The 27009-nt window shown below is 43.4% G+C and overlaps 1 protein-coding gene across 2 annotated transcripts; it reads left to right on the top strand.

Annotated features, from left to right (window-relative positions):
• The first annotated feature begins 7268 nt into the window (after positions 1-7268).
• epn2 (epsin 2) lies at positions 7269-26933 on the top strand. Of its 2 annotated transcripts, none has more exons than XM_061089910.1 (10): positions 7269-7469; positions 12812-13562; positions 14588-14742; positions 19027-19139; positions 19883-19987; positions 20378-20540; positions 20860-21009; positions 21245-21274; positions 22775-22996; positions 23484-26933. In XM_061089910.1, the coding sequence occupies exons 2-10, from the start codon at positions 13132-13134 to the stop codon at positions 23786-23788; spliced, it is 1674 nt and encodes a 557-aa protein (XP_060945893.1). In that variant the 5' UTR covers positions 7269-7469; positions 12812-13131; the 3' UTR covers positions 23789-26933. The 2 variants fall into 2 exon arrangements, with proteins under 2 accessions (XP_060945893.1, XP_060945892.1); XM_061089909.1 differs by having other exon boundaries at positions 21245-21337.
• The last annotated feature ends 76 nt before the right edge of the window (positions 26934-27009 follow it).

Below are 27009 nucleotides of genomic sequence, written 5' to 3'. Positions count from 1 at the left end.
GGTCTGAATTGCCCCGAGCTGAGTCACTGAGGCCACAAGCTGAGAAAAGCAATCAGGCCCTTGGCCCGGTCCAAATACATCTCGAGAAGTGTTGCCGTTTACTGTAGCTGCTCAAAAAAATCCCGACTGATGCGTCTGTATTCTTCGTCATGAACTCATCCTGCAGTGCAATGGACAATCTCATGGCTAAGTGTATGAGATGGGCTCAGTGTTGTGTGTAGACTTGTTATTTAATGGGTTTTAGTCTAATGGTGCAGCCATGCGATACTAAATGTGTCTGACACTTGTGAAGGTTAAGTTTAGGTTTCGATTGCAAAGTTCAAACAAAGGGATAAAAGCACCGATAATAAAAGAGAGTTTCCCTTTCAAAACATTTGATAACGCAGATTATCTGGGTCATAAAAAATTCACAACAACATGAACATGTCCTTTCATGTAACTTTTAGGGGAGCAATCAAGAGGCAGGACATTACCTATACATTCCACTGCAGACTTTTTTGACAATTTTGGTGTCGGCCCTTGTCACCAAATATCTTGAGTCTTTCAAAGGTGACAACTTTGTATGTCACCTCTTTTTCACCCTGAGATATTCTTATACTTCCAGTTTCATATCTATCGCATGTTAGAAACATCATCAACACGCCTGCTCGCTTGCTGAGGATTTCCCTGACATTCTCCTTCTGTATCTTAACATCGGCCCACTTGAACATTTTCAGGATATTTGTCTACAGGGCTATCAGGAAAAGTTAGGAGCATCTATTCTCAAACTCAGTCCCTCTTGAAAAGTTCATGGAGATGTGAGGACTTCAGTGTGAAACCAGCTTCAAGTGTGTATCGAATGCATTAACATAAGAGGCAGTCTGAAACTCCTCTTAATACCCAGACATGACCAGCTGGGTTAAAGTAATTACCACGTTATCAACCACGCCTCAGGAAAAAATATCAGCTCTTGTGGCATGAATGTGAATGAGTGAGAGGCCGGAGAGACAGAGAGGGGGATGCAGCCTTAGATAAGAAGAGAAAAATGAAGCAGAACAAGGCAAAGCAGAACACCATGGAGGGACTGTGGTTTCTATTGCATGACCTGTCCAGGAAATCCCCGGTCAGCTGCTCGCTTGACTCAGCCATGAGACGAGGGATTGCAGGAAGAGGAGAGGAGAACTGGATGTGCGGCGATGGGACAATAGAAGAGGAAGAGGAGGAGAGGAAGTACAACTTCCTTTCAGCTCAAGGGGCAAAGCACAAACTTGTTTTTTTACTTTTTTTCCTGTCTTTTGCGTGGGAAGACTTCCTGTGTTATTTAAACACGAGGATTGAGAAATCAACACAACCTGTACAAATGTTCATCCCTTTGGCAGCTTTATTTCATTTCTGTGTTTGACTTGATGCCAATGTTGTGTGTCTGTGTGTCACTCCCCAGTTGTACACATACTCAGTCATGCACTTTCCCGAAAATATTCAGGAATCTTTTCCTCTGATCTCAGCGTCGATGTAAACAAAATTCTGTCGCCTTCAGCTGTGATGCATCGTGTGTAACCCACAACTCACGGGCACATCTCATATGCACGCTTGTGTTTTCTGCCTCAGTGACACTAACATTTCCTCCTGACAGAAGCACTGATGCAGAGGATATGAATTAGATGAGCAGGTGTGTGTGTGTGTGTGTGTCTGTGTGTGTCAGCAGAAGCAAGTGGGCAACAGCAGAAAAGCAGGTGGGCACAGAGTCTCTCAACTTCCCTTCAAAGTCAGTGACAACGCTGCCTCCTTCTCCGTTTGGTTTGAGGCCCAGTTTCTTGACGGTTTATTCTCACCTTATTTCTTGTCTTACTATTATGGTCTGAAAAAAGTCTGTGTTCACGGAATCTCTTCCCCTCCTTCGTTCTCCTTATGTCATGTTGTCGTTGTCACATAACATTTAAAAAAATCCCCCTTTTCTCTGTGTCTGTCTTTAGCTTGTCTCTCCCCTTCTCTCACTGGTTTTATACAGAATTCAGATTTAAATCATGTTCTCCACACTTATGCACGTATTGAACAGAAGGCAGGGAGCAGGACAAGATGGCCGCTGAGCTATTTCCTTATTCATAACAACACTGGGTTTAGAAAAATTATACAAACTCAGTGACCATTTGGGGGATTTCCTCTCTCACAAAGCAGAGGTATCCATCCACTTTTACTCGAGTGCAATCTTTTGTTTATGTGTGGGATTCTTCTAGTGACATGTGACATCGAAGCAACATAGAAGAGCAGACATCTTCTTTTAAATCAAAAACCCAATGCCTTGTGTAATGGACATTAAATATCATGTGATCATTTTAAATATGTAAATATGTAACCCTTTCAAAATTTTAAGGGACATTAATTACTCTCTGTAGTTATAGTGTTCTTTTCCGTTAATTGACCTCATTTTGCGTCAGTTGTTTAACAAGGATGATAGTGTCAGCAGTGATATTGAAACCAGAGTGGATGAAAAATGTGTAAATTAAACATTGTTTTGTTTTCCGCTGGTTTAAAAGAGAAAATAAATCATATCTGGCACCAGGTTATGCGGAAAAAATGTTTGAGTTTATATCATTCTTTGCAGTAAAGTAAGATTAACACTGTGTATTATTAATGTTTCCTCTGTTGCTGTTGGTTCAACTAACATCAGTCAGTTTTGTGGTTTATGTGGTTCCCGCTAGAGAGTGTGTTAACAACAATGAAAGGCTGAGAACTACAGAGTGGTGTGAGCCAAGAAGCAGACTGATCCCCCGAGTGTTACTGAATTATAGATTTCAAGATGGAACTTTGTCTGTTTTTCTATTCTTGCTTATATAAGAAGACAAAAAATCGACATGGATGTCGGTAATTAAAAGTTAAAAGTCCCACAAATTTAAAATCTCATCAGGTATGTGTGATAAAAACTGCGTGAATGTCAACTGCTTAAGCCGTTAAGCACTTTTATCTCATGCTCACCTTCATGCTCCAGGTAGAATCCACACCTGCCCCCAGCCAACACAAAACCATTTGCATGTATGAAGAGATTTAGCTAATAAGCCGGCAGGAGTGGCAGGTATTAGCCTTCATCCTGTTTCATGCTTTCTGTCGACTTCTGCTTTTCTGCTGATTCGGCTGCGTCTGGAACCACGTGTGACACTTTGGGCCACAGGCTGAATCCTACGGCTCTTTTCCTGTTTCCAAGTTATGCAACTTTGCCAGTTTCGAATCAGATGCACCACTTATTCACGCGGCTTTATCGGGCCTCTCTGCACATCTATAACTTTTCCTGTTGAACATGACTGAATCCAGTGTCTTGCTGCCTTTGCGGCTGCTGTTTACCTCAGTCAGGGCCTGAACTGCTGGTGTATGACAAAACACTGCTCAGTTATATATCGAGATGAGAAATGGCAAACAATCCCTGACAGAGATGGAACTTTATGAGCTTCACCAGTTTTGTATTTTTGGGTTTAATGCATTCGGTGGTGCAGTGCATGGATTCTTTTAATTCAAGTCTGAAGAGATAGAGATAATAGCCCAGTGGACATTGCTGCATTGCATTTATTGTTAAACAACATTTGGCAGAAGAATTAGCGCTTGGACATACGCCTGTGTAATAAAAGACAAAAAACTTCTTTGAGAGGATTTAATTTATCGTGTACTTTAACTTTTCAGTTTGGTCTCTGTCCCATTCACTGACATGGAGGAGGTGGAGTGTTTGGCCGACTTTATATACAGTTTATAATAGTGTAGAAGTATGTGTGGGGGGTACTGCATATAGAAATAGAGATGAGAACTTTTCTCAGACTGGCTCTAGGTCAGGGAGCTTTTTCCATTACGTCAGAAATACCTCATAGCTCAAATATAACTGTAATATTGTAAGAGGGTTTACATGAATGTGGATTTTAAACTACGTGTCCAAAACATAAGAGACCATTTTGTGTTTGGCCTGTCAGTCAAACCTGTGCTTGTGTCTCTTTCTTCATTTGACTCGTGTGTGACTCAGAATACAAATCCCTGGTCAGTGCAACCTCAGGGTTGATGAGACGCTCTAATAGGTTGTGAGGATCATGAATCGGGGTAATTATATGAAAGCAGCGAGACTATGGTGTTTAATGTTAATTAGCTCGAATGACTTTTTAAATCAAGGGTCGCCGATGCTAATCACATATTGAAGAACACACATGGCTGCAGGGGCTCCGCTTAGAAGACCTCCCAAATTCCCCCCCAGAGTACTACCCAAACAAAAAGTGAAAAGTAAATCGCTCCTGACATCTGCTGGCTGAGACTGGACCTGCAGGAAGACCAGATGCAGACGTTTCATGCCTCACTTGAGATGCATTCACTTCCCATTGAGTTATTTCACATATGGTCTGATAGCACAGTCACCGTTTGCACAAGCTCATATGGGCTTGATAACACCCAAGGAGATATGATTGCAAAGCATAACCACTGGATAAGGAGAGTTAGTAAGTTGTTTAATATGCCAAGGTGACACTTTGTGAATGTTAAAGCATGTTCGTTTGTTTTTTACATGTTGTTTCCAGAGTCATTTTTTTGACTGAGACCGAAACAACCTTGAACTTCAGTTTTATCTTTCACAACTCTGCAAAGAAAGAAAGCATGTATCACATTTGTTAGAGCAATTCCACTTGTGTTTGATTTCCTGCTGTATTATAGATAGTCTTGTGTTAATATATAATTGCATCGAGACATAATGCCCTCTTCCTGTCACCTCCAGAGTTACTGAACAAACAGTGTTTAGTAAGTAATCTCATTTTTAGGAGAATAGTGTCTAAGCTAAATATTGACTGTGCCAGTGTGTTCCGGGAGTTGTGCTTTTTTTAATGTGATGAGTCACTTAATCCAATCTGTCTTTGTAGTCAACCAGATCATCCAGGTGTGCGTTACTATTTGTATAAACATTAGAAAATCGTTTTTGGTAAAGGTCAGAGAAGTAGGACTTTACTCCCTATTTCCTGAAAATTTGTGACATTTTAATCTGCTTAATGAAATGCAAACATGTCATATAAATAATTTTTGGCATCCCTATTTGCAAATGCCGTGTCTGTTCTGTTTCAAGCAGTAAAGCATGTGAGGCTGAGCAGCTTTTGTTTAAACTGTGCTGGTTGGCTGATTTTTTTTCTTCTTCTATTTCTCAGCGTCTCACGCAGAGAACAACAAACACACTTACATCAGCTTGGCTTAGGCTTCCTTTGGCTTATCCTGTGCTCCCAACATAGCAGGGAGGGCGACGCTCCAGCGAGTCTATATAGAGACGGAGAGAAGGTTCAAAGAGGAATGACACTGTCAGTGCTGGCTCTGGAGGTACAGCATATTAATAATAGAAAGACAGAAAAAAGTTTAGCGACACCACATTGGTCGTCCACTCATACTGCAGTTCAGGTGCTGGCAGAGATGCAGAACTCTGAAACTTTGGGTCCCTGCTTCTATTTTTGAGTGACGCAGTCTCTATTTGTGACATCTACACACGTAGACTTCTATTCATAGCTGGCTGAACACTTTTCATGGAATCTTTCATGACTATTTATAGCAGCTGATTAGATGGCGTGTTTTGCATGTGTGTCCAAAGCGTGTGATGACTCTGGCCCCTCCCTTCTTTTTAAACTAATGAGGCGGTTTCCCAGAGACAGTGGAAACGTCTTAGCGATGGAATGCTGTCCTGCAGTGTTCAGCAGCTTGTACTGACACACCTGTAACACACACACACCTGTAACGCACACACACAACCTCATACTTCTAGCTCAGCCGGGACAGTGATTTGCGTAATGCATTCCCTCGCGGCTTCAGTTCAGTATCAGAATCAGGGTTTATTGCTCAGTAGGTTTACACATACAAGGAATTTGTAATGGTGTGTTTGTGCAGGCATAAATATTTGAATAGGAAACGTTATGAAAATATCTAGTAGAGGGTTGTGCAAAGTGAGCAATGGAGGTTTGCATTTTTATTTATCGTTTGAAGTATGTAAAGTAGGAACCTTATCCTAACCTTTGCCATCAGAACTAAATGTCGAGTACTAATCTGATTATAAACCTGTGTAACTATCCTTATTAGGTGAAAGGGATCTTATGGCAGACGTTTAATATAAAATTGTGTTTTCTCTAGTGGGTTTCATCTAAATTGTATAAATTGTTGTTTTCTTCACCCTAGAATGGGCCCTTTTATTGAAATACTTTATATTTACATCACCATGTTTTTTTTTACAGTAGGCCAGACTGGACAAACTAAACACCTTTTTCAGCTGCAACATGCAAATTCACCACTAGATGTCACTAAATTCTTCACACTGAACCTTTAAGACTTTGTATCGGCACCCATTCATTGTGGACAGCTGAACAAAAACACCTTTGAAGAGCAACTTGTAGGTTACATTTTGTTTACATAATTCATAGTCAGCCTTGTTTGAAAATTATCATTCAGAGTGGAACAATTCAGAGAAACCAGGGGCGATTTTCAGCATTTGCAACTACAAATGTTTTTTTTTCACTATTGCGTAATATTACATCACATAAGGGAGTTGTCTCCACCACAAGTAGTAGTTGGTCAAGTTTGATTCGGTTGAGTTTTAGGAAGTTTGACATTACATTTGACCATTTGTGACCAGGTAGAATTATTGCATTCCTGACAGAAAGAGGAGCGCCACTAGCTTCCAAGCCCTGATGTGCTTCCACGACCAGTTCATACCTAACCACAATTCACATCTTATCCCAAATCTTAACCATTACCCCAAATATGTTTACCTAGTTAGGCCTCAGCCTTTATCCCCATGAGGTCTACTGGTCTTGAAAAAGACTGGGAAAGTCCTAAAGAGGCCATAAAGTACACATACACAAACACACACACTGGAGGCTTTCTTGGCTTTAATACAGTCATGCCATGCTCAAAGGAAATAAAACAATCACACACACAGTTTCCTGAGAGGAACCTGATTAACCTGAGAGGGCTGTTCAGTCAGTCTCAGTCACAGAACAACACAAAAGAGGCTGAGCTTTAAAATCAGACATTGTTCACCCAGATGCCCACATGGCATTCCTGTAAGAGAAAAACTATAACGAGGGTAAGTATCAGGGAAACCGGCCCGTTACGTGTGGGGAAACTTGTTGAGGGTGGTCATCATTTTTAAAAAACATTTCAGCAGGGAGGGGAGAGAGGTGTGTGTGGGGGGGGGGCGTTGCCCCCTTAGACCAGCCCAAGCAAGCCGCCCGGGGTCACACCCTTCCCAGCCTCCACCCCCCCCCCCCTCCTCCCACTGTGCCCGCCATGTTCTGGAGGAGGAGGAGGAGGAGATACGTGTAGCCTTGGCTTTAGCTGGCTTAGCATTAGCAACACACGGCTAAAGGCGGAGGTGCAACAAGCTCCTCGGACGCCGGAATAAGTGATCTGCCTCCCGCTTTGGGTCGCTCCTCGGATCCGGTGTTAGCTCGTGTATGGGTTTAAATCCCCGGGACTAAAAGCGGAAGCTGACGGAAGACACGGTGAGGGTCTTTTTGCGTGTGGGGGTATCGAGACGATCGAGTTGTTTGTGTGTTTTTTCTCCTTCTTCTTCTTCTCCAGAGTGTCCTGTAATCCAGTTTTCTCTGGTGATGTCTCCACCGAGCACCCGTCTTGGCTACAGCTAACTAGCCTAGCATGCTACACGGCTATCTCAGCGGTGAAAGTGCACTTGTTTAGCCGGTCGGGTTGGTTGTGTATCCCCGGTAAAGAGGCGGCTGTGGACCCGTTAAACTGTCACGACCAGCAGCGATCAACAGTTGTGCTCGTAGCCGAACTCCTCCCGGTGTGTGTGGAAGGCTAAAACCCCCCCCATCGCTAGCTAGCATCGCCAACTTTTTTTTTTTCCAAAGCCCAAGTTTAGCCAGGAATTAGCCCGAGTCAGTGGCTGTATCTCCCCGGCGCTAGTATTCAAATCGGCGGGTAAACCGAGTGGATTAGGACACTCAGCTTGAACAATTTAAAAGTCGAGGTTATTACTTTTTTTAAGCGCAAAAATTAAAAACCGACATGCTAGCGTATTGTGCTAGCTAACAACACATACAACAAGTTTGCTCTGAACTCGCTAGCGCTAGCTGCTCCACCCGAGGTACTGTGCATCTCCTGCTAGCGGTACATCCAGAGTTTAATACACAATTTAAAAAAACTGTATTATTTAACGAATGTTGTTTTTAAAATAGGGCTGAGACGTCTTATCAAGCACGGGGCGTTTGTATTAGCTGAAGCTACGTTAGCTTCCATGCTAGCAGTGATGTCAGATTCAGGGAAACGCTGTGATTTGTGTGTTTGTTTTGCTTCTTCAATGAAAGGTTTGATTTGTTTTGAGTTGACGCACATCTTGCCTCCAGGCTCCACACTGAGATGGAGCAGGTTTTAACCCGCACTTCAGTGAGTCAATCCCGGGGAAACTTAGACATTCTTCCCGGTGTGGGCGCTGGTCTGTTTACACGCCCCGCTGCTGAAAGAGAAATGATCAGTGGCAGAGTTTATTTATTTTATGGGCTATTGTAGAGATTTGAATCCTTTTATTTTATTTGTCACGGCTCGGCTTGGCTCGTTTAAACGTGGCTGGGTGATCGGGGCAGGGCTTTGTCTATTGTCCGGGTGATCAGTCAGTCCCAGTGGGTGACAGACGCATCATCACCGTCCTCCTCCCGTCCCCGACTTGTCTTTGTCTCCCCGGGGCCGGACTGGGAGGACAAAAGGCTGGGGGGTGACATGCATATCCGAAGGTGGTGTCCCTTCCTGTCTTATCCTCATTGCTCATCACACTGAGAGTCACTTGAGGTCCTGTGGAACCTTTTCTATTGGATTGATCATCTGTGGGTTTGATTTGATTCTGAGTTTCTGCTTAAGGCTCGAATAGTTGACTATTCCTGACTGCTTGTGGATAAACACAAATTAACCTGAAAAGGAAGTAACCGGATGGTTTAAAAAACATCTTGGCCAGCCTGGCAGGACAAAAGGCGCAGCGACATGCAGATCAGAAGGTGGATTCCCCTCCTGTCTTTTCTACATTGATTTTCAATATCACCGCTCATCACACAACACACGTACACTTAAAGTCCCGTGGGTCTTTTGGAACATGCCACAGTGGATTGATCATCCGCGGGCTCGACTTGATTTGAATCCTAGTTTGGCCCTTAGGTGCTTTATCCTCGAATAGTTGAGGATTAAATGTGGTTAACGAGTTACCTGTGGATGAACCTGAATTCACCTGAAAATAAGTAAATGGATTGTTTAAAGGGTTGTTTAAAAAACCGGCTGGGCGACTTGTTGTCACACTTTGGCAGACTCGTTCCCAGGTGTCTTAACACACAGTGTTCTCTCTCACACACACACACATTCACACAACACACGAGCCTGGTTATGCAAGCCGTCTATCTCCAGATCAGCTTTACTCTCGCTGTGTGGGCCAGGCAAGGTAGACCTGTTCTCAGAGCAATGCCTCTCCAACCCTAATGCCAATTACAACTGACCTAGGTGTTGCCAAGACGCACACATGCACGTACTCCCACGTGTAAACACACAAGATACAATCTGTGATCTTGCATCAGACAGTTCATGTTCACTTCCTTCTTGATGGACTATTAATTTCAATATTTGCCTCTCTACAAGTTTTGGCCTTTTCTTTTTTAAGTCCCTACTACATCGCAGCTGCACGGACAGCAAAGCGATATCTATCAAACAAAGTTCATGCCCTTTTGCCGCAGACATCAATGTCTCCATCTCATTTTTCTTTGAAAATGTAAACGTGACCATATCAAATGATATTTGAAATGGTCATGTTTACTTTTTGGACGTTTTTTCTTCCACTCCACATGGGTTAGATCCGATAATAGTGTTACCAGTGAGTTCACAAGTATCTCATATGGTTAAAACAAACCCAGAGAGCCTTGACTTGACTTTTCTGTCTTTACCCCTGTGTTGTCCACTGTGGATGTGGTGTGGTTAATGTTTTGCTACAACATCTATTTACAAGGTCACGTTCAGTCGTTGTCCTCATTCAAAAAACCCTGCATGACTTTTAATTAGGCCTCTTTGGGAACAACAGATGCATGTGTGGCCTGTTGTTGCAGTTTTTACCTCCTTCAAGGAGGTTATTACTCCTCTCTGTTAGTTTGTTGGTTGATTTGTTTATATGCAGGATTATACAAAAACAAGAATCCGGAGCTTCACAAAAAAAGGTGGAAGGATGCAGAATGTCTGTTAGATTTTTGTGTGGATCCAGGAATTTAAACATTTAGAGATAGTTTGACATTTTCACTGATTTCTATCAGTGTGTGCAATCTGGTTCCGGTTGAATTCAAGGACTGTTGGGCCTGGGTGGAGGATGGCTCTGGGTAGGTGAAGAGGATCTAGAGGAAATCCATATTAATCCAATTTAAATCCAATATTGACGAGAGGCAGTCTTTTTTCACAACATATGCAAGTAGAGAAATGTGTCGTATAATATCTCTCAGCCACAAGACTTCTCAAAGTTCTTCAAACTCTTGATTGTGTCAGATAGATCTGTACAGGGAAGTGAGACGGAGGGAAAGAAAGAAAGAGTGGCACCACACCGCAGGTGCATTGAGTTCATCATGTCAGACACTGGATTTTCTGTTCGCCCTCCTACTCTACTTGGCCTTCTGGCAGTTTGACATGAGTGATGATGGTCTCAGTCATATTGAATCCGCATTGACACATTAATATGTATTTGCAAATACACACAAACACAAATTGTATATGTGGCATCTTCTCTTGAACTTGAGGCTTGTGCAATCTCTAAGCAAAGCAGGACTGAAGGAAGGCGGGCCGGCAGTATCTTTTGGTGGAGGTTGTTCCGGGGTGCGGGGGGGTGGAATGGACAAGACAGACTCTCCTCTCTTCTTCCTGTCTGCCTTGGGTGAATAGGTGATTATAACAGCAGATGTGTCATTAGGTCTGAGCTGTATTCATTCGGATGCAGGGTGAGGAGGAGGGTGACGAGGGAACGTTTAGAAGAGGGGGGGGTGCTCCACAGGAATCACATTTCACTGGCGTTAAGTGAATTTACGGGATGTGCCAAGTTGTTTTCTTACCCTCTCACAAACACACACACACACACAACCTCCTACCCGTTTCCTCACCCTCATCCCCCCCAGCTGTCCTTCCATGGCACTGCTAAGCAGGAAGCTCCCTCAAACAGATGCATACAAATGCAAGGAAATACACGCTAACTTGAAAATTAAGAAAATCCTGTTCTATTGAACACATTTATATAACTGCACAGACAACCAATCGCTGTAAAAACATTTCCCCTGTTCACGAAAGTGCTTGGTTTAAGGGCATGTCGGTGCACGCCCGGTGCTGGGATCAGATGACTGAGCAGGACAAGTCCTCATTGGTCTCCCCTGATAGAAAAGCACTTGGCCCTGACAGATCTCAGAAAACTCGAGCTGATGTTTATCACCGAACAACAGTTTAAATGAGATTAGGTAACTTTGCCGTGGGAATGTCTTTTAATCTGCTGATGTGGTGCATGACAGCGGCGGCCGATGTGTGTGTTTGCTCAACAGATTTGCTCTGGATAGAAGTAGATCAGCCCCTGGACTAATCTTTCTAAATGATCAAGCTGTGGCACGTTTAGCAGCAAAGCCCAAACTGAATAGTATTGTATTTCAGTGGCATCGATTTTTATTTCCAAGAGGCCGATATCACTTAAGTTCAAGGGGACAGCTGCGTAAACAGAGGAACCATGTATGGTAAATTTGTGTTGCGCAACTTAATATTACATATTTACGTATTTTTGTTTCGGGAACTTCGAAATGTTGGGGCCCACACACTTTCGAAACCGTGTGTGTCAGTAAGGAAGTGATTAGTAGCTGGTCTTCTGTTAGAAACAGGACATAAGAGTCATCAGTTGCTCCTCTCGTCATCATCGGACTGGAAATCTCCTCTACCACCCACCAAAGGGTGGAAACACATTTTTACTCACTTATTTTTCTCTGTTGCCCTCAAACAGTCGACTGAATGTTAAAACTGATGCATAGATAAAGGCTCATTATGGTCTCTGACTCTCTTTAAAAACATGCTGAAACGGATTTTTGATAATATTTTCAGTACTGTGTTTGAGTAACACTTGTAAGACAGAAATTATGTAGGTTAACGTTATGCTTTTTCATCACAAAGGTTCTGTGATTGGTCCCAAATTATATTGTGCTTTCTCTTGACTGCCTTGTGTTTATCTGTGCTGCCACCTCATGCCCTTCCAGCCCACCCAGTGAGCTTCTTCACCACCTGAGGCTTTCTGAGTAGGAATAGCACGGCCACACAAACCCGACCTACGCTATTCATTCATAACACTCTACCTTGTAATTTGCGATTGAGTCAAGTTACTGTAAACTCAAGTGAGATAACAAAAGAGGGAAACACCATTCACACCACCCCCGCCTTGTCATAATATGAAGGAGGCACGGAAATTACTTAGGAAAGTATCAAACACATTTTTTTGTGTAGTTTCAAAAAGGAAGACACTACAGCTGTTTCTTTGAACACAAATCATTTCTCATTTGAATTGCATTGTCAGTATCTGACTTGGATTTCACCCGTGACTGACAAGAAAACCTCTCTTAGCAGTCCCACACTTTAAAGTTAAAATTATTATTTTCATTTTTTTTATTTAAAAGTTAATTTATTTTCAGAGAAGCATTGGATAGTCTCAAAGAAATACCAAGTGGTAAGAATCTGATTTGAATGAGGAAGGGCTCAAAGTGTTGCTGTACTTACTGTGTGGGTTTAATGTAATATAATTTTACCTCCTTTTCGCTAACCTGCTGTTTGTCTGTTTCTCTGTTGGTCCCAGGTGATGGCGTGGTCATGTGTACAGCCAGCGCTGTATGTGTGGAGATGGTTTTAACAGACGTTGTTCTGGAGGACTCAGGAACACTGCACTGGCCTGGAAGAGCCTCATAAACAATCACACCTGTAGACAAGAAGATTTACACAAACACTCTGCTGCTGTGCTGGAAGATAGGACAGAGACACAAGGACACACAACACAGGCACGCCAATTCACATCCTGCGTGTTTGTGAGTTAGCAGCCCGTCACCCAATTCTATCTCCTCTCCTGTGTGAGAGTGTTCATTTCCCCCCCCCCCTGTTTGTCCCATCTCCGCCGCCACCATGCCGAGCTCCACCATCCGCCGGCAGATGAAGAACATGGTGAACAACTACTCTGATGCAGAGAAGAAAGTGAGAGAGTCCACCTCCAACGACCCCTGGGGCCCGTCGTCTTCTCTCATGTCCGAGATCGCAGACCTCACCTACAACGTGGTGGCCTTCAGCGAGATCATGAGCATGATCTGGAAACGGCTCAACGACCACGGCAAGAACTGGCGCCACGTCTACAAGGCGCTCACTCTGCTGGACTACCTGATCAAGACGGGCTCGGAGCGGGTGGCGCTGCAGTGCAAAGAGAACATCTTTGCCATCCAGACTCTGAAGGACTTCCAGTACATTGACAGGGACGGCAAAGACCAGGGCATCAATGTCCGGGAGAAGAGCAAGCAGCTGGTGGTCCTCCTCAAAGACGAGGAGCGCCTCAAAGGAGAAAGGTAAAGACTTCAATCAAATCTCATATAAAACAGGTTAAGATCTTAGTAGTAGTCGGCTTTTGTTACTCGAAGGTGGAGTGATTTTGTGATGGAGCATTACACAGGATGCTTGGAGCAGGTGTGCCTGTCGCTTGGTGATGGTGAAATCAAACCCGGTACACACCTATGTGTCATGCTAGCTGTCAGTGTAATCCAAAAGAGAAGCACACAGATTTACACACACCAGATTCACAATCTGTCTACATCCTCTTTCTAGGCTCATTTAGATCTAATGACAGACAGACCTGTATTTGATATAATTTGATTGGCCGGTGCCTGTATGAGAGTGTTTGGTTAAACACAGTTTTACCGGCTGGTGCCTCTGCTGCCGAATTAACTTTTACCGTAAGTCATACCTGATTATACTACAGGAGGGGTTATGCCAGTAATAGACTTTCCGCCTCAGACATTTGTTGTTACTGTTACTAACATTTCAAATCATAAATATTTAAGAGGCCATTTTAGAAGACTGCTGATCTCAGATCTGAATGTGAAACTCAGCAAGTTCGACCAAACCTGTATATTCCAATTACACCAATAATTCAATAGTTCTTGTTCATAGCCTAGTTTAGATTATGATGTATTGACATAAAGCCGAGTTCTCTGCACACGCCATGTTTGTGGAGTTGTAATGGTAATTCCAGCTTTTGTCTAGGCAGTTGTAAGGTATTGCTATTTATCTAAACCTTCCACAGGCACACAGAGGACATTTTTGCAAATTTTAGGGCGTAGCACGTTCCATAATTAGACTGCTTGACTAACTAGCCTTGGGCAGAGGCTTCATTATGTCTTTGACAGCGTGATTCATTTTTAATAATGATTTTGTTCTGATATTTAAGAATCAAACCCATTTGAGATTAATCAGTCTTTTGCACCTCTTGCTTATTTTGTTATTTTGGATGCTCTTCCAACGATAATAAGAATCTTGATATATGAGTGAAGATGTCGTCTTATATGCTGTTCTGTTTTTCTTTTGGCTCTGGTAGGTCTCAGGCTTTGAAGACCAAAGAGCGCATGGCCCAGGTGTCCACAGGAGGCAGTCAGATGGGTTTTGGCCGAGGTTCATCCCAGCCCAACCTCTCCACTTCTTACAGCGAAGAGTACGGCCGGTCAGAGGGCTCACCTGCCTCCTACCATGGCTGTGAGTACTGGCTTGTAGTAACTGCAATGATTTTAAACAGTATGCTCCATTATTATTGTGTCCCACTTGGTGTAACTTTGGCCTACATCCTGAAACCTGCCCCTCCCCCTGTTCTGTCTCTGCAGTCTGCAGTAGGGCTGCATTCCTTAGATCTCTGTCTCTCTCACACACACGCGCACACACACACACTGTCAGAGAGAGAGAAGAGGAAGCAGAGTTCCACCCCAACCTCTATCTTCCGCATGACAGAGGAATCTCAGTGTTTCTCTGCTGAATCAGAAGTTCTGCTGCTGAGATTTCACATGGTTCATTAATATTCACAACAAAACCTAGCCACTGCCGCTTTCACTTCCTATTCTGTGCACAGCTGACTGTGGCTCGTATGAAGTGAACCGGACCCTCAAACACATCCACAAACAAATACATGCACTCACATAACCACAACTGCTAGAAAACTCCAGAGGTAAACTCAGTCATGCACAGACAGTGTGGGGGTGCAGTGACAGACAGTGTAGCCGGGTATTTAAAGCACTAATAGATACAACATATTGGAAACCAGTATACAGACTAAGGCAGTCTTTAATGAATGGACACTGAGCCATGAAATATGTTTTCTGAAGTGTGTACAATTTTTTTATGTATTAGTAAAGTGCAAATATAACAATATAGGAGCTCAGTCCCTACAAATGCCTTCAGTTCTTCTACTTACCTCAACAGAGAGTGAGTTAATGGAAGCCTGACAAAAAAAAGCAGCGTTTGAATAGATTGAAAGAAAGATGGAAATGAGAGAGGGATAGGTTTGAAAAGCAACATAAATCCCATTCAGGAAATGGGATAATGCTGAGAGGGTGAGAATGGAGAAGTTGAAATGAAAGAATGAACCATGGCCTCTTTTCCTTCCACCTTCTGACCCCCCGGTCCTTTGTGCACAGCTGTGTGGGTGTTTGTGTGTGTCTGTGTGTGGGGGGGTTTTGTGTGTCTGATGCAACACAAGTGGTTTTAGTTTGAATCTTCTGTGTTGCATGGAGCATGTGTTCATCTTTCATTTTGCATTCATTCTTTAATGCACCTTGTGTTTGAGTGTGTGGCTCAGAGGTGGAAGCTCCAGCAGCTGAATCCTCAGTTAAGAAAACTGAAGTGGAGATTGGCCAATAGGGGCCCGGCTAGGCGGCAGCGGTGGGCGTTGCCAGGGGGGATTTTTGGGATTCCAGTCGATTTTTCCGAGTATTGTTGTCCAGACAGGGTGTGAATGAGTGACCATGCAAGTGTGCCTGTTGTTGTTATCCTACCATATCCAAAGGTCTGAAAAGATCTGACATTTGCCTTATCTTGATCACTAAAATCAGTTTAATATAATCTATAGGTGTCATTTTTAGTAATCTGAAAGCTTTAGTTTTCTTTGTCTTACTGCATTATTTATTTAACACCAGTATAATACTTTAAATAAATGTGTCTTTTCCTAGGGCCCAGTAACACAAGTACGATGTGGTTTTCTGTAGATCACTTGTTTTCATTTCAGTCTAAAAGTAGAAATAGTTCAGTCTGTTGTGCCTTCAAGGTTTTTTAACTTGACATAAGCAATATAATCAAACGGTGTATGTTTTGCAGTGTGTTTTCCCCAATAAGCGGCACACATAGTGTAAACATAGGACATTATTTATTTTATTATCATTCATCCTCATTCGTTCTCCTGACCAGTGCTCAGTCAACCTCCTGAAGTCTCCCACAAAATGTTGCAAAATGAGAGACAGTCCAACTCCTCAGAGAAACTGTCTCTCACCAGGTTTCTATCTGCCACCTAATTCCTCCTGTAGAGAGACGGGAGACAGAGTGTCTGCAAATGTGAAGTAGTTAGTGGTTGACACCCTGGGATAAAAGCCCTGCACACGCTTATCACCACATAAATCTTCTGCCGATGACACTAGTGGTCATCATCCCTTTTCACTTTCCCAAAAACTCTCTGTTCAGACTGTATTACATAGTACAGGACGGAAACCGGAGGAGACTGAAGAAGAATTATTCAGAAAAAGGGGCGTTATACATTTTTCTCTGAGCAGATGGAAATTTAAGGTATGCTCAAAAATTGATAGATTCTTTTGGTCCTTTCCCACCGTGGTGGGTAAGAAGCTGGTGTGTTGAAGTTGGCTTTGAGTTGTGTTTATTTGTCTTTCTGCCTCACTACTATTAAGTGTTGCTCTGTTTGTTATTGTGTGCCAGTTTGGTCTCTCTTTGGGCTCAGTGATCACAACCTGCTGTCCAAACGCTCTTTTAGTTTGTTGTTGCATTTGGCTCTAGGAAAGTTTTCCCTCCGATGGAACGACTAAATCCATCCATCAGAAACGTACAACCTGTTGCACAGAACCCATTCTGTTGTAAATGTAATTCAAGCAAAACCTGCAGGGTTATACACTGTCTCCTTGTAGGCTTTGATGCAGCTGCGTTCACTGTCTATGTAAGGCAGGCATGATGCTTATGAGGAGTCCATGGCTGAAGTCCAACCAGCTAACAAAACACATCTTAAAGCCCTGGTACTTCTGGTCACGTTCCCCGGAGACATCGAGCCCAGACACAGAACGAGGAAGGAGATGAGATGAGGACCCAGGTTTGAGGATGAAAGTTAGCTTTTTTTTGGGACTGGTTAAAGCCTGTGGTGAGCTTCTCCTTTTTTTTTTTTTTTTTTATATATATTCTGTGAGATGTTTACTTTGCAGAAGATGAAACAAGTTAGTGGTCAAGCTTTTTCAACGACAGCTAGTTCCCATGATAGTTTCCAGGTTGTCGTGTTTTGAGCAACATCCGTCTTTTCAAAACCCAACCACCTCAATAGATGTTAGAATGATCCACGTCACACAACTGAATCTAACCACACATATTATTTTAACCATTTCGCTTCACGGAAACATTTGATGTTTCAAATTCATTGTTACTCCTTTATGGTGTCTACTGCGTACAGAAGTCTTGACAGGAAAGAGGATGTTTGTCAGATGTGAGCTTTCAAAGTTCAATGTGTCAGATACTGAAATAAATCTCTAGTTTCCCTGTGTCATATATGTGTCAGTGTTGTTGTTTTGTTTTGGCACTGTGGCCTTTATCTTTCTGTATTCATCCGCATTGAGAATAGCTACCAAAATGATGTGACATTATGTGCAAGGTCATCATGGTGTGATTTTGTGCTTGTGTGTGTGTGTGTTTGGGAGTGTCCACATCTGCAGCTTGTCATGACTGATCTGTGTTGCTATTTGGAGCAGAGAAAAATTAGGTATACACAAGGAGTTAGACCATGTTTATTAGGACCCGAGTACCGACGGGGAATGTATAAGCGGTTGGTCATTCATCTCGGGTGCCTTTATGGACTTTTTCGATTTACTGCACTGTTGAGTTTAGTTGTTCAGGTGATAACTCTGAATATGTTAACCCTTCAGTACAAAAGCTATGCAAACCGATTCTAATGCACAACATTGGTCAAAAATCGTATTTCATGCATAGCTGGGTGTTTCTTTGCTATATTCTTTTATAGCGTATTCTTTATTTTTCATTTAGGAGAAGGCTCCTTTGATGAGATATGAGAAAAGAAAGTCCTCTTTGTCATTAAAGGAGCCTTCTTCATTTAGGAGAGCTTGATGCTGGAGAACGGAGTCTAGGTTCTCAGCACCAGAGATTTCAGACTCAGAATCAAGGCCAAGAATTGCCTGCTCATTTTCCTCATCCTATTCTTTATGTGTGTCAACCGTAAGTCGGAAATGAGTGCGACAAGCCATACCCACACACTGGATAAAGATAATCAGTAGCATCTTTTTAAATGCATATCAATCAGTCTATACTGTTATATTTTGAACATTATTTGATGATCTAGCTATGGTTATGGAGCCAGAAAGAAACTAGCTAGCTAACAGCTAGTTAGTACTGTACATAATTATCTTTCTCACTAGTAATGGATCGTTAAATTCAAAATACACTAAATTTCGCCCAGTCCCTATTCCCCTCCCCGGAGGTCCAATCAGGTCCCGAGATCGCAAGAGCTTGAGCCCGCACAGTACTGCTCGGTGCCCTAGTTTAAATTGAAATCAGGAAGAAAATGTAGAAGTGTGTGTGTGTGTTCCTCGAGCAGTGTCTGTGTATTTTTGTGCTGCCTCATGGTCTGATATAATCCAATAAGAAGAGTGGACCTGTCATCTCTTACAGACAAAAAAAAGCTGTATATTTCTAGTCTACATACCTGTACAGTCTGTGATGGAGACCCATGTGGCAGTGATGTTAACTTAAAGCTCTGAATGTGTTTTTCAGCTACGTCCCCCAATGCAGGCTCAGAGCTGGAGCAGGCCCGACCTCAGACCAGCGGAGAGGAGGAGCTACAGCTGCAACTCGCTCTCGCCATGAGTAGAGAGGCTGCAGACCAGGTACACATGTGCACACACACAGACACACACGCTAACATGACTAAGCAAGAATCCATTCTTCACCTTTATTTTACTAAGTCATACAGAGTGGCTGTGATTGATATGTTCATGGATAGAAACCACTTTATTCGAATATATTTTCTGGGTTATGAATGTTGTTTCCTCATTTGAAGACTGAATTTTATTATTACAGTGCAAGAGTAATTATCATTGATTAAATTCTACGACATAAGAATACTTTGCCTGTGTTGGGTAATTTTTCTGTAAATAGACATCAATTTCATAAACATTTTCTTTGCCAATGAATCTGTACATTCACAGGCTGCATAAAGGTTTATCAAGATGAAAAAGACAAGTGAGATTCCCACTTACGTGAACATTTCTGAAGTCAGAAAAATAAGGAACGAAGATTTCAGCAGTGCATTTGAACCAGCTGTAATTGGAGGCCGATGAAGTTACTCACAGATACTTAGCAGTACTGAATTATTAAATACCACTGATATTGTTCATCTTCAAGCCAAATACTTTTGCACAAATAACCATGTTATTGTTTGCAAATAAGCTAAATGTACTGGTAAAGCAATTAATAAGGTTATTTGGATGAATAGAAAATATAATTTGGTGACACCATTCTAGAAATATCATGCAGTGTGTGCCATAGAAAGACTCATTTATATTTTTGAAGACAAACTGGGAGAGGTTGTGCACATGCTGTTGTTGCTAACAGCACTCTGGTTGTTTAGGAGGATCGCATTCGCAGAGGGGATGACTTGAGACTTCAGATGGCCTTAGAGGAGAGCAAGAAAGGGGGTCCAGGTTCAGCAAAACTGGCCAAAAAGAAGAAAGAGGTAAAATACACAAATGTGGAGACCAGAGTGACTCAATTATTCCATTATTGTTGCCATGCTTCTTTAACCGTCCTGTCTCTCCGAGCTCCTGACCCTGTCTGTTCCTTCAGTAGCAGTAATGAAGACACTAACTGGCAGCAGACTGCAGAGTTTACTCGTCATTATTCTGCACGAATAGCCGACTGACTGGCACACAGGGCTGCTTGACCACCGCTACTGTGTGAACAGTGTTTGTGCTGTGGTCCTTACCGATAGTTTTTTTCCCTCATCTATTCCCTTAGTTTTTTTTATTCATCCCATTCTTCTTTTTCCTCTTGTCTGCATCCTTCCTTCCCTTTTCTTTTTCCTGTATCCTAATATTTCTTACCCGCTTTCTATGTCTATGTCTAGCCACAGTCATCCTTACTGGATCTGATGGACGTCCCAGTGGCTGGAGCCAGTGCCGATCCCTGGGGTCCTGGAGCTCGGGCCAGAGCAGCAGCCGGAGTCGGAGCTGGAGCCGGAGCTGGAGCCGGAGCTGCGGCTGCATCAGCAGACCCCTGGCAGTCGTATGGTAAACATACCCTCACTTGAAATGAATACGTGATACGATACCCTCACACTGGTGAGAATGACTTGTGTAAAGAGTCAGAGTTCTGTGTGTGTGAGTGGTCTCTGCTCTTGCACCTGCAGCTCTCAGCACTGTGACTCTTTGTTAAATAGGAATGCTGCTGCACTGGCTCAGTGGCATTGTGGCAAAGGGGGAAGGGGGCTAGAATAACATCTTGTTCATCTCTACCCTTCCTTCCCATGTCTCCAATAATACATAATGTTTCTGATACTTCATGCAACTCCCTTACACCTTTGAAACTCTTCCCCCCCCACCACCATAGGGTCTTCCCCTAAACCAGTAGCCCCAGTTGACCCGTGGGGTGTGCCGCCTTCTGTCCCACCCATGAAGAGCAGCGACCCGTGGGCAAACTCCGCCCCTGCCGCTGACCCCTGGGGCTCTGCAGCCACCCGCCCCAAGACTTCCAACACAGGTGACCATCCAGTTTTTTCCTCAGCCATCAGTTGGTAGGGCATTTGCAAAATTCACCGCCACAACTGTGCTTCCACCAAAGAGCTTAGCATTTGAGTTAGTTTATCCTGGAATGATGTCTAATGTCGGCATGCTTATTGTGCTCATTTGTCTGTTAGTGCACCAAAATATCCATACTCATTCATACGTCTGTCTCCATCTGTCTGTGTGTGTGTCTGCTGTCTGTCCTCTTTCAGGTGGCTTCGACCTGTTCAATTCATCCAATGGTACGTCCAAAGAGGACTTCTCAGAGTTTGACAGCCTCCGCTCCTCCTCCTCTGTCCCCACTGGTACTCACCCTTGTCTTCGTCTCTCTAATGACTCGTGGTTTCTCTGTGTCTGTAACGATATGTGCAGATTCAACTCTGCTGCCAGGCACAGACAGACACACACACATGTCTTGTCTTTTGTTTGTAAATGGGCCCAGACCTGAGCAAAGACAGTGTCAGAACCACTGGAGTATTTTTCTAATGGTTGATCATTGTTCACTGCAAACTGTAAACACGATGAGTGGTGGAACAGAAGCTGCTTTGCTCTCGTCTGGTCCCAGATCACTGTGGTGCAATCTATGCAGCTTGTATCTGTATCATGAGACCTGGGCCATCTAGTCAATGGAACCTCTTTCAAATACACTTCACGCCACGTCTTGGGTGTTTTTCTCATGTGGTTTGGAAGTCTGTGGGCGTGGGAGGGTGACATTGATGTCAGACTCGTGTTTTCACTCAACGCAAACACCTCTGATACAGTCAAGGACAAGGTGAGAAGGAACGCAAACACAGACGTACAACTTCACTAACTTTTTCCAGGAAGGAAAACGCCTCTGTTGAAACTTTAGCTCACCTTGTCACCATATGTGTGTGTGTGTTTGTGTGTGTAGAGGACAAAGAGTGTCGGTGATGTGGAGGAAGCAGCCAGAACGAGCTGTTGAAATGATAACATTTGAATCAGCTCTGGCTGAAATCCACAGGATTTATGGGGCAATAATTCACACTGGGCTGATTTTATCATGAGCCCTTTTTCGGCTCTGGTACGCATCACTTCCTGTTCTGGGGAGACAGTTTCCATCTTTGACATTTCCTTGTGTGTGTGTGCGTGTGTGTGCATTAATAAACATCTCTGCTGCTGCAAAAGAAAAAAGACTCTGAACAGCCGGGCTGTCTGCCTCTAATAATAGAACCTCCTGCTCATTGTAATGCACCAACTCAACATTTTCTCACGTTAAATGTGGCTGCATATATTTGTTTACAGAGGGTTAGCACTTTTTTGTAGACTTTCAGATGTCTGAAGGTTGGACTGCAAGAATGGACATAAAATTAAAATTATGTAATAATAATAATACATAGATTAGCCCTTTGAAAGCTTTAATGTGTAACAATTCATTAAAATGTCACAACTAGACATATATTGTTGATAAACACTTTGATACGTTACCTCATCTGGTAGATTTTCAATCAAACCACTCCCATGATGCTGCTTCACGGTGTCATTAAATTCAGTCTTCAGTTATTGGTTTGATTGAGAGACCCCTAGTGGCCAAAGTTACATATTGCACCTTTAACTCAGAATCGCTGATGTATATTGTAGAGGCTCACATTCTTTCAACATACCCAATCATTTTTACATCATGTAAATGTTGTGCAGCGCAACACTTGAAAATAACAGCCTCATTTCACGGTGGTTCACCCATTGTAGGAGAAGCTCACTCCTTCCTTGTTTCTGTTCTGCAGGTGATGGAGGTATCACCTCCTCTATTCCCTCCCAAGCCAGTCTCGCCAGCAGCGGCAGTCTGGACCTCTTCGACCACATGCCCACATCTATCAACACAAACCCAACCAGAAAGACTCCCGAGTCCTTCCTGGGTCCCAACGCAGCCCTGGTGAACCTGGACTCCCTGGTGACCAAACCAGCCCAGCCCCCGCCGGTCGTCAACCCGTTCCTGGCTTCGACAGGTGAGAGAGGAAGAGACAATGTCACACGGTTGTTTTTCAATTCAAAAATGTTTATCACTTTAACAGAATATGTCAGCTGCAATTTAAAGATGGATAGGTTTTAAAGCTTTGTACAAAATGGATTTGTTAAGAAGTGAACACACTAATTAACGTTTAGCGATTAGATAACAGAGTTGGTGAACGTGGGAGTGAAGTCAGTGAACTAAGAGACATGGACGTACACGTGTGGACCTGAACAGACTCAACCAGACACACCCATCTAACCTCGTCCTGTCAGTACAAGCTTTAACTCTCTGGCAGTAGAGGGTAGTCATTAATAATTTTTATAAAAGGACAGAAGCACACAAACTTATTTTCTGCAGATAGTTCTCCTCGGGAAGTTTCTACTTAATCTCTTCTTATACTATTTACTGTGGTTTTCCATGTAGCAGTGTAATACCATGACCTCACTTCTCTCTTCCTTTGTCCCTCACCTATCGTTCTCCAGGTGGCGCCGCTCCAGCGGCAGCAGCAGCAGCCCACGCCAACCCCTTCCAAGTAAGCCAGCCGATCCCCCCCACCCTCAACCAGATGCGGGTCAGCCCCATGCCCTCGGGCTTCGCCGCCATGCCCGAGTCCATGCCGGCCCAGCCAATCACCATGGTCCCTGTGGCAGGGCGTGCGATGCCCGGTATGGGGGTCAGCTCTCTGGGAGGTTTGGGGATGCAAGCCTCCATGTCCATGCCCCAGCCCCTGATGAGCATGCCCCCCCAAGGGCAGCCCACAGGAACCACCAACCCCTTCCTGTTGTGAGGGGGGTGACTGGGGGGACGATTTGCCCCAGAGTTACCCCTCTCTCCTCCCTCTCTCTTTTCCACTTTTGGCTCCTTAAGAAGCTTCAAAAAGAACAAGGAGACGTCTTATATCCCATTTATCCCTTTATAACCAACTCCTACCCAGGTCATAGTCCCGGCCCGGCCTCCTCCTAACTTACCACACTCCTTTCTCCGGTTTCCTTGTCTCTGTGCTAAAAGCTGCCTAGTCCTGAGTGTTCCATGCTGATCTGACGACGATGTTGGTGACCACAAAGAGTTTGCTTCTGTCTACAGACTTACAGAGTAGCAGTGGTGTTTACAGTTTATTTCCACAGAGGCACGTCAGGGCCCAGTCTCTCCTCCTCTGTCCTCCTCTCTCACCTGCCTCCGGTCCCTTACTTCCTCCCTTAGGACCTCTCCTTCTCTTCTTCTGCTGTGGAGTGACGGGGGAGAATAACTGTACTAATACCAGGATCTTATCTCTTCACTAAAGCTAATCTTTTATAAGCCCTGTCAGCTGGTGTGTGTGTGTCTGTCTGTGTGTTTGTGTTTGAACACATCTCAGTACTTTTACACTGTGTATATACCAGTGGGTTTTACTTGCACACTGGAGTAAGGATGAGAGATGGGTTTATACTCTGTGTGTATGGGTGTGTGATACTAAGCAGGGATTTTGCACAATTTTTTGCTTTTTATTTTCTGCGACTGTTGGGCTCACCATTACACCTTAGCTTAGGGAGGGAGGCTCGCCCCGAAAACGACGGAGAGGACGACAACACTCACACACTGCCTCCACTCTCGGTACCACTCGGTCTCAACTCTCGTCTGGACACTTCCCGTCACCATGGACACTTTTCCTGACCTTTTGCATAAACTTTGACCTCCAGGAGTCACAGGATTAACAACAAACACTCATCGACAAGAGATGAAAAGATGTGTAAATGCTAACTTTGTGTATGTACGTGCGTGACCTTGCGTTAATGCTCAGATACTAACAGCCACGCGGTAAATTAAGTGTCTCTACCCAGTGTGTGTTTAGAGAAAATGACATGAACTGTGATGGCATCAGTATTTTACTGTCTGAACGTGCAGTGGGACGGCTTTTCCATGTTATAGTTTGTTTCTAGGGTCAAAGGGAAGAGATGGGTTTTGTGTGTATGCGCATGAGAAACGTTTAGCTTCCAAGTGTCTTTTAATGAGCAGGTTTTGTCATTGGTCACTAAAGAATCAAAACAAAAGATAACGTAGACATTTGCAGCCTTAAGTGTGTGTGTGTGTGTGTGTGTGTGTGTATGTGCTAGCACGTGCACAACCATATATCAACAGGGGTTGCAAAGACATGTCTGGGTTCAAAGGTCAGCCAGTCAGGATTTTGAAGACAGTTTACCTCTGAGTGGATTTACTGTGGCTAATCTATCTGAAAGAACATTATCTGTTGGACACACACACACAGACGCACACTTTGGGGTTGCTCCAGGATCGGTGTATTCATAGCCCGGGAATCCTGCAGCAGCGAGACGCGTCTTGTAAACAAGCATTTTTTTTTTTCTTTCTGTTAATTACTCATTAGTTGTAAATTCCTAGCCAAGCCTTTCTGAGTTGTGGAGCTGTGCACTAGCTAAGCCATGTATCATCTTCATTCTCTTCTTTTGTCTCCGTTCTGTCTAGTTCTTTTTTGCTTTTCTCACCCTGTGGATATGCTTTTGTAATTCTCTTCCCTTAGAAGCACAACTGTTACCAAAGTCATAGCGACTGTGATTTGCAAGGACGTTGTAGTTTGAACAGTAGGGTCACACTTCACTGACACGTTTTGTTTTTCTGTTTAGGGAGCTCACGCTAGCAGAGACTCCATTGTTCATTTTTATTTTTATATTTTCACTGCTTTTATCCCCCTCCCCCATTTGTTTGGAGCTTGTGTAAGAAAGTGTTACAGTTGTTACTTATCGGCCCGTTTACTGACGGCAAACGGAGCATCCCTGTGTCTATAGGTTGGGAGAAGTGGTTTGATGAACAGCTACAGTTTATGAATTATGCGCCTGGTGTTTTTAGACCCTTCTTCCCTTTAGGTCACTCTTCTCTCTTCAGTTCTTCACTGCCAATGTTACTGTGGAAGAGGGGTTTTCTTTTCTCTGTGTGGGTTGGCGCCCTCTCCTGGTCTGCTGTGATTTGATAGCTACACCAGGACCCTTGATATTTCCACTAGAGGCAGAACTTCATTTCTCTCAGGCAAAAAGGAGGGGCAGCTCCAACCGTGTGTATGTTTTTTTTTTTGTTCTTGATGCTGAGGGCTGTGGTGATTATTATGCTTGGGGTCCTGAACGAATGGATGTGACACTGACCAGCAGATGTTTTAAAATCCTAACAAAATATATGCAAAACAATTTTAGCTGGAAACCGTAAGAAAAAAGATCAAAAAGACCGAACGCTTGATGAGTTTAGCAAAGTCCGATTTGCTTAAAGATGTATTGTATTGAAATGCGACTGTGATGAACTCCAGCCAGGACACGTCACCTTTTAAATTTTAACTCCAGCTGGTTGTGTCAAAGATTGTTTTATCGATGCATTGGTGGGAAAAAACTAAAAAAGATCACAAAGCGAACCTGTTACCGTGTTGATCAGATTCAACGCTCTCCCAAACTGTCACAACACTGCAGTTCTTCATTTAGATTCTATCTCGATCCCTGGCAGCAGTTTCACGGTTACAACTTTTACTGTGCAGTGAAAATGTGGCCTGTGTGTAGCGAGCTCCTCTGTGTGTTACTATGTATTCACTATGCTTTTATCAAGAGGACTAACTGACCCTATGAACTGTCTTTGTATGCATAAACAGCCTCCTTTCTTCTTTTTTCACCTCTGTCTATTTACTCTTCTCATAGTACTGGGAGCAGGCTGCTTTTTTTATTGGATACGTGCTCAACCCGTTGGCATTATAACTGTATAATATAATTTATCATTTGTACTATTGTAACATACTGTTCTCCTGTATACCTTATTATTCTGTGTAATGGGTTTTGTAGGAAAAGTCACCGTGATATTTTAACGGCATCTAAACAAACGAACGCAGCACACCGCCCCCTGTTGGATGATGACAACTGTAGCTGCATTGGTTCAAAAATAAAATGTGTATCACTTCAGATCTGTAACTCCAGTGTCTTCGTCCTGTTCTTTATTTTGCACAAATGTACAAAGGTGATCAGGAAGCTGAAATCTCCACGGATC

This window comes from Limanda limanda, chromosome 17, assembly GCF_963576545.1.
Source record: "Limanda limanda chromosome 17, fLimLim1.1, whole genome shotgun sequence".
Lineage (NCBI taxonomy): Eukaryota > Metazoa > Chordata > Actinopteri > Pleuronectiformes > Pleuronectidae > Limanda > Limanda limanda.
The sequence above is the reverse complement of the archived record's forward strand: the minus strand, read 5'-3'. Positions and strand labels throughout refer to the sequence as shown.

What these genes read in the sequence shown, in the direction of transcription:
- epn2 (XM_061089909.1), top strand. Translation starts at nt 13,132, where the DNA reads ATGCCGAGCTCCACCATCCGCCGGCAGATGAAGAACATGGTGAACAAC. An exon ending in ACCTGCCTCCTACCATGGCT is followed by an intron (nt 14,743 to 19,026) that starts GTGAGTACTGGC and finishes TGTGTTTTTCAG; the next exon opens with CTACGTCCCCCAATGCAGGC. An exon ending in CCCCAAGACTTCCAACACAG is followed by an intron (nt 21,010 to 21,244) that starts GTGACCATCCAG and finishes GTCCTCTTTCAG; the next exon opens with GTGGCTTCGACCTGTTCAAT.